Source organism: Phoxinus phoxinus, assembly GCF_949152265.1.
Source record: "Phoxinus phoxinus genome assembly, chromosome: 8".
NCBI lineage: Eukaryota > Metazoa > Chordata > Actinopteri > Cypriniformes > Leuciscidae > Phoxinus > Phoxinus phoxinus.
Genome location: NC_136883.1, coordinates 37,668,681 through 37,681,180, shown reverse-complemented (window position 1 = coordinate 37,681,180; position 12,500 = coordinate 37,668,681). Strand labels below are relative to the sequence as shown.

Below are 12,500 nucleotides of genomic sequence, written 5' to 3'. Positions count from 1 at the left end.
CACACACACACACACACACAGTGCATTATCATTAACCTCTCACTCTTGTTGAATTGAATCTTTCACTGATTCCTGTTCAGCTGAATGAAAATGGTTTGTTTACTACTTTTTTCCGGACTATAAGTCGCACTGGACTATAAATCGCATCAGTCAAAAAAAAATGTGTCAGAGTAAAAAATACATATATAAGTCGCACTGGACTATAAGTCGCATTTATTTAGAAATTTATTTCACAAAATCCAAGACCAAGAACAGACATTTAATCTGGAAAGGTTATTCAGCGACACGACAGCACACAGAACAACAGCTGAATAGTGTCAGTGTGTTAGCGTAACACATTATCAGTTATTCAGCTGCACAACAGCATAAAGAACATATGGAGGCTGAATAGGCTAAACTAACATTAGCCAGCGAGTCCAACTAGTTACCGGTCAGCAAGTTCACCAGCTCCCGATCTCACTCCTCAACACTGAACTCTTCTTCCTCTCGCGGCTGCAGACGGTAATGTTTCTCTTGGTTCATCTCAGTCAGAATGAATTCATTTTGGTATATAAGTCGCACCTGACTATACACAGGTTTCTTGTATACAAACAATACCGGATGCGCGCGCATCCTAGAGGCAAGACCGCTATATGTTATGCCGAGTTCTGTAAAAGAACATTGTAATTAACGTAGATTTCGCATTGTTTGTAAATTCTTGTTGACTCAATAATAAACTGCAATTTCAGAGTTGAATCTGTTTGCTTGTGTTTCATTTGCATATTAATATAACATTATGTAAAAAGTTAGTTAGTTGACTAGTATGAAATTGTCCAACTAAGTTTGCGAATCATAAAAACATGACATACCCTATGCATTTAGGCTAGTTTACAGCACAACAGCTCCGCGTCATCTCTGCTTCTGCTAGATATAGCCGTAAAGACTGTTGCTTTCTGCCTCTTAGATGCGCGCGCATCTACGTGATGACGTTGCACAGAAACCCGTGTATAAGTCGCAGGACCAGCCAAACTATGAAAAAAGTGCGACTTATAGTCCGGAAAATACGCTATGCTTTTACATGAAAGTTTGACTCGGGTAGATTAACAAAAAGAGCCTAGGTTTAATTTTGGCGACAGTTACCCTTTAAACTCATTAACATACTTTATCACTAGAACACTAGAGTTCTATAGAGAACCCATTGAACCTTTATTTCTAAGAGTGCATGAGCAAAATGTAACTTTAGTGTTATGGATTATAATGTATTTCATGCATTAAAGGTTGGGTAGGTAAGAATTGTCTAAAGAACTTTTTTTTCAAATTGGCTTAAACTGTCTTTATATACCAATACATAATTAAAATGTAAGTACTTTGAAAAAGAGAGTATACAAATTGAGTGACTCTAGTGTATTTAATCTTCAAAAAACACAGCTCATTAATTCCTACTGGGCCGAAACACGTGATTGGCTTGCGCGACTGTCACTCTCCGTCGCCATGACTACCGCCGCTATTACTGGCTCCGCCCACGTGCGCGCAGTCGCGCACCCGTTTTTAGGCGGGAGTGAATGGAATTAATGAGCTGTGTTTATTGAAGATTAAATACACTAGAGTCACTCAGTTTTTTATACTCTCTATTTCAGAGTACTTGCATTTTAATTATGTATTGGTATATAAAGACAGTTTAAACAAATTTGAATAAAAGTTTTTTTAGACAATTCTGACCTACCCTACCTTTAACCTTCTGTCATCATGTACTTGCCCTCATGTTGTTTCAAACCTGTATGATTTTCTGAGATGTTTTGAAGAACATTGAGGACTAAACGACACTGGACCCCATTGAGTTTCATTGCATGGACAAAAAAAAACACATTTCTCAAAATATCTTTTGTGTTTTACAGAAGAAATAGTCATTCAGGTTTTAAGAGGAACACCGTACATTCATCAGAATGATAGTGATCACGTGACACTGAAGACTGGAGTAATGATGCTGAAAATTCAGCTTTGAATCAATAATATTTGAAAACTTTCACATGGAAAGAAAGCAGTCTTCTGATTGATCAATCAAGCATCTGAGCATCTGAACACGACACCCGGTCTGTTTGCTTCAGGGAGGAATTTACAGCAGCTGTCATTAAAACTCACAGAGATGCCATTAAAACGCGAGCGTGTCTCTGAACCTTCCCCCTCCAACCTCGCAACCTGAGACTGGGACCATGAAGAGTGTCATTATACACCACTGGCCACACATAATGACAGAACACAACACACACGACACACAGAGAGAGACGCACATCTCCTCTCTGAACTCATGATTGCATCACTGACAGGCTGAGCAGGGTTTGTGAAATGCTTTAGTTTTTCCCTTCAGATCAGAACCAGCGTCTCTGTTGTCTTTATATCAGAATGATGGAGTCTGTAAGATCTGAATGCCACAGTCCTTTGAATGTTTTACTAGTGTGCAGATGCTCAATGTCATCATGCAATGCATTTGCAAACAGGATATTCTTATTTCTATCGAAGCTTGTTTCTGCAACAGAATAAAAATATTTTTTTAAAGATAATTGCGTCTTTTTATCTCACAATTGCGAGTTTAAATCCTGCAATTCTGACTTTATTTCTCAGAATTGTGAGATAAAAAGTCAGAATTGCAAGAAATAAACTCGTCAATTCTGACTATAACATGCAATTGTGAGTTTATATCTCGCATCTGATATCTTTTCTCAGAATTGTGAGATAAAGTCACAATTGCGAGTTATAAAGTCCAATTCTGAGGAAAAAATACCAACTTTTTTCCTCAGAATTGCGAGATCACAATTCTGACTTTATATCTCACAATTCTGACTTTATATCTCACAATTCTGACTTTATATCTCACAATTCTGACTTTATATCTCACAATTCTGACTTTATATCTCACAATTCTGACTTTATAACTCACAATTCTGACTTTATATCTCACAATTCTGACTTTATAACTCACAATTCTGACTTTATATCTCGCAATTCTGACTTTATATCTCGCAATTCTGACTTTATATCTCGCAATTCTGACTTTATATCTCACAATTCTGACTTAATATCTCACAATTCTGACTTTATATCTCACAATTCTGACTTTATATCACGCAATTCTGACTTTATATCACACAATTCTGACTTTATATCTCACAATCCTGACTTTATATCTCACAATTCTGACTTTATATCTCACAATTCTGACTTTATATCTCACAATCCTGACTTTATATCTCACAATCCTGACTTTATATCTCACAATCCTGACTTTATATCTCACAATCCTGACTTTATATCTCACAATCCTGACTTTATATCTCACAATCCTGACTTTATATCTCACAATCCTGACTTTATATCTCACAATCCTGACTTTATATCACGCAATTCTGACTTTATATCTCACAATTCTGACTTTATATCTCACAATTCTGACTTTATATCTCACAATTCTGACTTTATATCTCACAATTCTGACTTTATATCTCGCAATTCTGACTTTATATCTCACAATTCTGACTTTATATCACGCAATTCTGACTTTATATCTCACAATTCTGACTTTATATCACGCAATTCTGACTTTATATCTCACAATTCTGACTTTATATCACGCAATTCTGACTTTATATCTCACAATCCTGACTTTATATCACGCAATTCTGACTTTATATCTCACAATTCTGACTTTATATCTCACAATTCTGACTTTATATCTCACAATTCTGACTTTATATCTCACAATTCTGACTTTATATCTCGCAATTCTGACTTTATATCTCACAATCCTGACTTTATATCACGCAATTCTGACTTTATATCTCACAATTCTGACTTTATATCTCACAATTCTGACTTTATATCTCACAATTCTGACTTTATATCTCACAATTCTGACTTTATATCTCGCAATTCTGACTTTATATCTCACAATCCTGACTTTATATCTCACAATCCTGACTTTATATCTCACAATTCTGACTTTATATCTCACAATTCTGACTTTATATCTCACAAATCTGACTTTATATCTCACAATCTTGACTTTATATCACACAAATCTGACTTTATATCTCACAAATCTGACTTTATATCTCACAAATCTGACTTTATATCTCACAATCTTGACTTTATATCTCACAATTTTAAGATAAAAAGTCAGAATTGCGAGATAAACAAACGCAGTTATCTTCTAAAATGTTTTATTCTGTGGCGGAAACAATCTTCCAAATATTTCAGTGTGAAGCAAGACTACATGGGCATTAATGCGTTTAGCAGTATGTTGGAGTAGACTTGATTTTGTCCATTATAATCGTCAGAATAATATGCATCCATGAATTAAATGAAAGAATCATCATGACTGCACATTGGTTTTAGTGATAAGGTTGTGAGAGTCACTGTTGCATGCATTTTGCAAAGAATTAATTGCATATGAATCTGGACAGAAATAATTACTCCTTTAGTTGGTTTATGAGGCGAAATGATTGACAATACTACATTTTGTCATTTTCTGTGGATGCATAATGCATAATAACACGTGTGCATTCTGCTCTTCATTTCTTTGCATGATATATAAAGCAAGATAGATGAAATCGCTCAACGCTCAAGTCAATCAAAATCAGCTTGAAACGCATTGTAATTCTGACTTCTGAGATCATAAGTAGGACGTAGGAATCTGTGTTATCCACCAGTCTCTCTCTCTCTCTGTGAGGATTGTGCACGTCCACACCGCTGGTCTATACTGGGAAAGTAGAATGGATGATGTTGCCTCTATAAATAAGCCTTTAATCACATCAGAGGCTCTTCAAGCTCTTGACAGATCGCCTGATTCACAGCAAGACGTCAACAGATTTATATTCAGACTACAGTCCATCGGAAATCAAAACTGACTCGATTTACTGTCGATTCACCCCATGTTTCTGTTCTTACAGCGACCGAGTCATCAGTGCATGTTATTCTGGAGAACATAATGGATGGAATCAACATACAGTCAAACCCAGCATTACTCAGACTCCAGATATCATTTTTGATATGCGTTTACTAGTGTGATCAGGACACTATAGTTCATTTATATAAGCGAGGAGAGCAGAATAAAGTAAATTGTGACATATTATACCCAAATATTCTTCATACAGTGACTACCGATACATATTTGGGAGCAAAAATGATGATTGGGACACTTTGAGCTGGTCATGTTCTGCTAAAGTGTGTGTCTGTAATCGCTAATGCTCTTTTTACACACACACTGAACACATGAAGCATTGCTTGGTCACTGGTCGAGCTAAACTGGTATTATCTAATTGTGTAGTTAAATTTACCAGCTGACAGATATTCAACATAATTCATGTGTGAGACAGTCTAACAGAAGTGTGTGTGTGTGTGTGTGTGTGTGTGTGTGTGTGTGTGTGTGTGTGTGTGTGTGTGTGTGTGTGTGTGTGTGTGTGAGAGAGTCTAACAGAAGGATGGACAAAACCTGTCAAATATCAACTGAGTTCTGTCATATTTTATTACCAACTATAGTGAATAAACTGATAATGTGAGAAATGTTGAAGTTGTCTGGATAAATTTGGGTTTGACTCTCTGTACTACTAACTGCATACATGTAAACTGTATTTATTCTGGTTTTGGAGGAAAGCAAAATGGTTGCATGATGATATTAAGGGCGCATGCACTCAATCAAGATGCATTGTGGGACTGTGGAAAGAAAAAAAAAAGATCTCAAAGGATCACTTTCACAAAACCTTCCCGTTCACACCTATACATCTGAAGGAAACGTGCATGATGTTGCAGATCATAGCGCCGCGGCTACTGTGCAACTCGAAACACACACACACACACACACACACACACACACACACACACACACACACACACACACACACACACACACACACACACACACACACACACACACAGACACACACACACACACACACACACACACACACACACACACACACACACACACACAGACACACACACACACACACACACACACACACACACACACACACACACACACACACAGACACACACACACACACACACACACACACACACACACACACACACACACACGTGCACAAACACTCCCACGTGTGAACTGACAAAACTGGGCCAAATGTCTCTTTACACAGTCTGGACGCCGGCCAAAGTCGACTCAGCGTTTGGCAGGAGTGTAAGAGAACAAATAAGTCCAGCGAAGTGTCCGGCTCTGTGCCAGCGACACACACGGATCAGAGACAAAACCAAACACAAACACTGAAGACACGCGTGACGAGTGTGAGGAGGACGAGAGGGAGAAATCATGAGTAACTGAACCTCTGCACTGACAGACCGACTCGTCAATCCTGCACTTCCTAAACATATAATAATAAACACTGCCAACTAGTGTTGTCACGATACTACAATTTCTAACTTCGATACGATACCTTGAAAAATATCGATATTCGATACCATTTTCGATACCACAGAGAAAAAAACTGCCACAATATTAAGGGGGTATTTTTTTTTATTTAAAGCTAAATATAACAAGTCTAGAACATGACAATGAGATATATTTTACATGAACAAAAATGTCCTGAGTTCTATCTGTTAATATTTTTTAATTGGACCAGGGCTAACATGACCCGTTGTATTTGTATAACCTACTGTAATCAAAGATTAAAATATAGCCTACTGTAGTAGGCCAAAACTGTTTTTTTGCTTTTTACTGTAAAAAAGCACTCAACAGTATCAAATTGGAGGATAGAGTGTCAGTAATGTATAATAATAAGATTAAACATTCAATGTTTAGTTAAAGGCATTTCATTATTGAATTCAGAGATGCCATTGTCTAGCTGTCTAGTTTAATTCATATCTGTGTAATCAAATTGATGATAATCGCTAATGAAGGCAAATTGCAGAATTAAATAATAATTTTCTGAATAAAGTTAAATAGGCACAAGTTAATTTACATTTGACCACAGTTAAAATATTTACTTGTCGGATTCCTCAGTCAGATTATGTTAACTTTAAGAATTACGGTGAAAAAACGAGACAACACAGACTCATATCAACAACAATACTAGGCCATCTTGGTTAATGTTTCAGAAAAGTTAAAATGAGAAGAGTTACAGTGTTTCGTTTAGGATTTTTTTAGCAGTGGGGAAAGGTCTGTCCAAACAACAAACACCCCTGATGCTGAGCGTAGCCTCTGCTTGCTAAATGGTACCCCTGGAGCCTGTTCCTTAAGTCTGTTTTCACCTATAACATAATTTTAAAAAATGAGTGATGTGAGGGATTATTGATTGTCAAACAATCTTTTGGGTGCCCGCAGCCCGCTCGCAGTGTGAAGCGCGTGTCTGCGCTATTCTCTGACATACCCGCTCGCAGTGTGAAGCGCGTGTCCGCGCTATTCTCCGACTGAGACATGCCCGCTCGCGGTGTGTTTTTACGCGTGTCCGCGCTATTCTCCGACATGCCCGCTCGCGGTGTGTTTTTACGCGTGTCCGCGCTATTCTCCGACATGCCCGCTCGCGGTGTTCTTTATCAATCAACCACAGCCGGTCGCGGGGGCGCCGCCCTCGCCATCTTTCCATTCACTTCACTTTTACTATTTAACCAGAGCGAATGAGACGAGTGCGTCACGTGTGGTGTTTGTCAACGCGCCTTTGGGGAGAAGTGAAAGTGAAAGTTTGGCTAGTATCGATACTTCGGGAAATTAGTATTGGTACCGTTCAGATATGTCAGTATCGATATTTATCGAAATATCGATATTTTTGACAACACTACTGCCAACATGTGACCCTGGACCACACACCAGTCTGGAGCCGCACGGGTATATCTGTGGCAATAGCCAACTCTACATTGTATGGCTCAAAATGATCCATTTTTCTTTTATGCCAAAAATCATTAGGATATTAAGATCATGTTCCATGAAGATATTTAGTAAATGTCCTGCCGTAAATATATAAAACATGTATTTTTGTGAGTGAATGCAGCACAATCGTGAACATAAATGCACAACTTTAAAGGAGATTTTCTCAATGTTTACATTTTTTTGCTCCTCAGATTCCAGATTTACAATAGTTGTGTCTCGACCAAAGAAGTGGCAGAAAGTTTCTGTTTAATACACTATTATTAATAGCATTTAACAAACAATTTCTGTATTTGAGGATATGAACTCATTGTTCTGACACATCGTGAATGCACTGGAAAAAATATATAATTCTGTCTCGTTTTCCAGCACAAATATCTAAACGTTCTTAAATCAAGATACATTTACTGGAGAAGAAGCAAAATTGTGTTTGATATTAAGACTTTTTTGCTGAAAATGTATCAAAATGAAGTGAGTTTGAGATTAAAACAAGACATTTTTTAGTTGGATTCAGAAAAATAATCCGGTTTTCCCTCTGAATCAAGTTTATTTTTCAGACTCCTTTGGCAGATGAAAGAGGAACGAAAAGCAACTTAACTCCACTTAAAGTCCCCCTGTGGTGTAAATCCAGCTTTTAATGTAGTTTATGTGTGTATGTGGAGTTATTAATCTGCTTTAACACACACCATGTGTAAGTTCATAAGTGGACAGCATTGCTGAGTATTTTCTGCTTAAAACTGCAGTGAACCAAAGACAGTCTCAAACACACGGTGTGAAATCGCTGGTGTTTCTGACGTCACACACTACCTTGACCAATCAGATCAACGTGTGATCGCCAACCAGTGATCTCTGAGTGAGTGAGTGAGTGGAGGCGGGGCTCATTTGCATATTCATAGAACCACGCATTCTAAATGAGGCAAGGGTGTCGAGTTACATTCATGATATTTTAAGGCATGAAGGAAAGAACTTTTAAATATGTAATTTTGGTGATCAAAGTTGTGTTTTAAGGGACTACAGTGGGACTTTAAGTCCGTCTGTGCTTGAAACAACAACAAATATCTGCCATTGGGGTCCAAAAAATTATCTTAATTCAAAGAGAAAACATGATTATTTTTCTGACCCCACTGGCACTCACTACATTTCAATTGATTTTTCAATTCACCTTTGGCTAAGCCCCGCCCCCCTTAGTTACTGTTGCTATGTCCGTCAACTTCATCTGGGCTCTGGTTTGGTATCAACATGGCTTATGCTGTGACGGCTCTTCCTGCTGAACTTTTATCAAACTTTTATAAAGCAGCAAATAAAGTGTCGGATAGAAGTAGGCAGAAGCGGCTCAGTGTGCGTTCGAAGGATATATTCAAGACATAAACACAAGCAACAACAAGATCCAAATAGAGGCAAAATCATAACGGTCACAGTCAAAACATGACCCAGCGCATCATATCCTAATGGAGACGGAGACTGGGACTCACAATATCAGGAGCAACACTGTTCATGCAGAGCTGGGTCTCTATTCACTTCTATAATCGTTATTACAAAGCACACGGACGACGCGAGTATAAAGCTGTGTTTATTAGCAGTGTGTGCTAGCGTATCAACAATTAGCGCAGAGAACCGAAATCATGACCTAAACCAGCATAAAACTGTCTAACTAGTGTAACTCACAGTAAGGTTAAAACACAAAAGTGTGTTGTTGATCTTGAGGGTTTCGCTGACTGAGGACGTCCACACAGTTTAATCCACAAACGACACTTGTCAGGATTTGACCGGTTTTGGGAAGGGGGAAACGGACACACCTCCTCCAACCTCTCTGGGAAACACGTATCTGTGTTACAAACGCCCCAGGCACAACGGTTAGCCATATTTCTGATAAACTACGACGGTAATAGCCTGCCGAGACCAAACATACGAGACGCCGGTGTTAAAGTCAATGGAGCGCTGCGAACAAGTGTCGGACCGCTGTGGAGCTCGTTCTTGGCTGCGCTGTGATTGGTCAATCTACATTCTAGGGCGTGGCTTAGCCAAAGGCGAATTTACAAGTCATGTTGCTTCTTCTCCAGTAAATGCATCTTGATTTAAGAGCGTGTAAGAACACAGCTCAATCTCTCTTACCGCTTTAAAGTGCTCGTCGTAGCTCCACTCCGCTTGTGCGCTCGGGGACGCGGCAGACGGGCGCTCGGCGGGCGAGAGGTCGTCCTCGGGCTCCTGCTTCACCCTGACGGCGGGCGACGCGGCTCTCCTGGGGTCCGGGAAGCTGGCGGTCGGGCGTCCGGGTAAGCGTACGGCTCCCTGTTGAAGCGCAAGCGTCTGATTCCTGAGAAACTCCAGTCCACTCGGCGTCCGCTCGTCTTCCTCGCTGCCTTCGTCCCCCTCCATCATCTCATCATCATCATCATCATCTGAATCTCGCCCGCGCTCGTCCTCCACGCTGCTGTGATTGGAGCCGAGAGAGAGCTGTCCGCTGCTCATGAAGCCGGCTCCAGAAGCCCTAGCGGCGGCTAGTATGGCCTGTTGGGCCGCGACCTGTTGCGCGTACATGATGTGAGCTTCTCGAAGCCGCCGCTCCTTGTGCTCGGTCTCCGCGCGCGCCTGTTGCTGGCGCTGGAGATGCTCCATCATGGCCTCCAGCTTCAGGCCACCCGACAAACCGGCCTCCTGAGAGACAGAAGAAGAAGACGTCAATGAGCTGAGCACTCGACTACAGCACAGCTTTAAAGGGGACACATCAAGAACATCGGTGCTTCTAACAACCCAGAAAACATGAAAAGTGAAACCCAGTAACTTTGTTTAGGTGAGCCTTTCTCTGCAAGCATGTTAAAAAAGAAGCAGATCAGATTCTGATGAAGGAAGAGGATCTTATTATAATATTACCGGCCATCACAGCACCGCCATTTTGTTTTCTCAAGCAATAACAGAGACCAGTTGTAACGCGATGGCAGAAGATCCAGCAAAGCATGAAACTGTTGTGTGGTCGAGCACAGACTGGACACTAGTGACCAGAACATGTCAGCGCTGTCTTATAAACACCTCAGGAACTGTGGACACTTGTGTAAGAGTTCATCATGATGATGAGATGATCAGTGTAACTCCACAACAACTACACAAATGTGTCCGCTAGCATCCAGAAACTCTCCCTGAGTCTCTCCTGCACTCGCTACTGGTTATTCTGGGATTCTGGAGGAGTGAGATCGGCCGGTTCGGTTATTGCCGGAGTTTCTGAAGCTCCGCCCACTTCTGAAGGGAGGCGGGGCTAAAGCTCATTTGCATTTAAAGGGACACACACAAAAACGGCGTGTTTTTGCTCACACCCGAAAAGGGGCAAATTTGACAAGATATAATAAATGATCTGAGATATTCTGAGCTGAAATTTCACACACATTCTGGGGACGCCATAGATTTATATTACATTTTGTGAAAAGGGGCATAATATGTCAACTTTAACTCGGCATGCACTAAACCCACATTATTTCTCTTGATTTAAAGGGGGTGTATAATGCCCTTTTCACAAGATGTAAAATAAGTCTCTGATGTCCCCAGAGTGTGTGTGTGAAGTTTTAGCTCAAAATACCCCACAGATATTTTTATATATTATGTTAAAATCGTCACTTTTTGAGGGTGAGCAAAAACACACCGCTTGTGTCTGTCCCTTTAAATGCAAATGAGCTGCTGCTCCCAGCACAGGGGGCGGAGCTTCAAGAGTGCGTGTCCTTTTACCTCTCTCTCACACACACTGAACATTTCAAAAAAGCTTTTATGTTCAAACCGGAGTCAGACGATGATGGAGAGACTCAAGAAGAAGTGACACATGTAGAAGAACAGGACATTTCTGAATGGTTAGTTGATGAATTTATGAAGCTTATGTGTAGTTATCTTCTAGTCATTGATAAGCATATTCTGCATGATAATCTATAAATCGTGTTCCGGGGGCGGGGTTTATGTAAATTCTAGGGTTGGTGATGTCACTAACCCGGGAGGAATGTCGTGTAGTTCCTACCAGCCGTTTGTTGTAGTTCTTAAAAAACTATTTCTTTAAAAGCAAATATCTCCCTTTGCTCTGAACTTTGAGCGTTGTAACTTTGCAGATGTTGTTTATGATCAAACAGCAACATTACACACTAACTACAGTTAGAAAAGTCAAATCACACTCAACGACCCCTTTAAGCTGCACATGTTTTGGCAACATGATAAGTGTGTTATGGGATGAGTTTGCAGGATCTCGTCTTCATTGATCATATTCATGCACTTTTGTTTAGCAAACATATACATTTGGCCCTTGTTACACATTCTGCTGATGTCACCAGGTTTGCATTGAACCCTCATAATGCAATTATAATCAGATTCAGGCAATATTGTAAACACAATAATTAGATCAAATTCCATGCAATTAAGCTCATAATCAGAGCAACCATAATCACAGCAAAACATGTTGAGATAAACACACACGCAAACACACAACCAGACTGTAAACGATTAATCGTGATTAATCGAATCCAAAATAAAAGTTTGTGTTTACATAATATATGTGTGTGTATTGAGTATAATTATTTTGTATATATAAATACACACACATGCATGTATATATACATTTAAGAAAAAAAAAATATTTATATATTAAATAGTTCTATTAATATATAATATAAATCATATAAAA

At 39.5% G+C, this 12,500-nt stretch overlaps 1 protein-coding gene across 1 annotated transcript in view; it reads right to left on the bottom strand.

Annotated features, from left to right (window-relative positions):
* The window catches only part of LOC307002511 (AT-rich interactive domain-containing protein 3B), a 63,383-nt gene that overhangs the window by 47,716 nt on the left and 3,167 nt on the right, over positions 1–12,500 (bottom strand). The window contains exon 2 of the mRNA XM_079620188.1: positions 9,962–10,504. Coding sequence (XP_079476314.1) covers positions 9,962–10,504 — 543 coding nt within the window. The remainder of the gene's footprint in view (positions 1–9,961; positions 10,505–12,500) is intronic.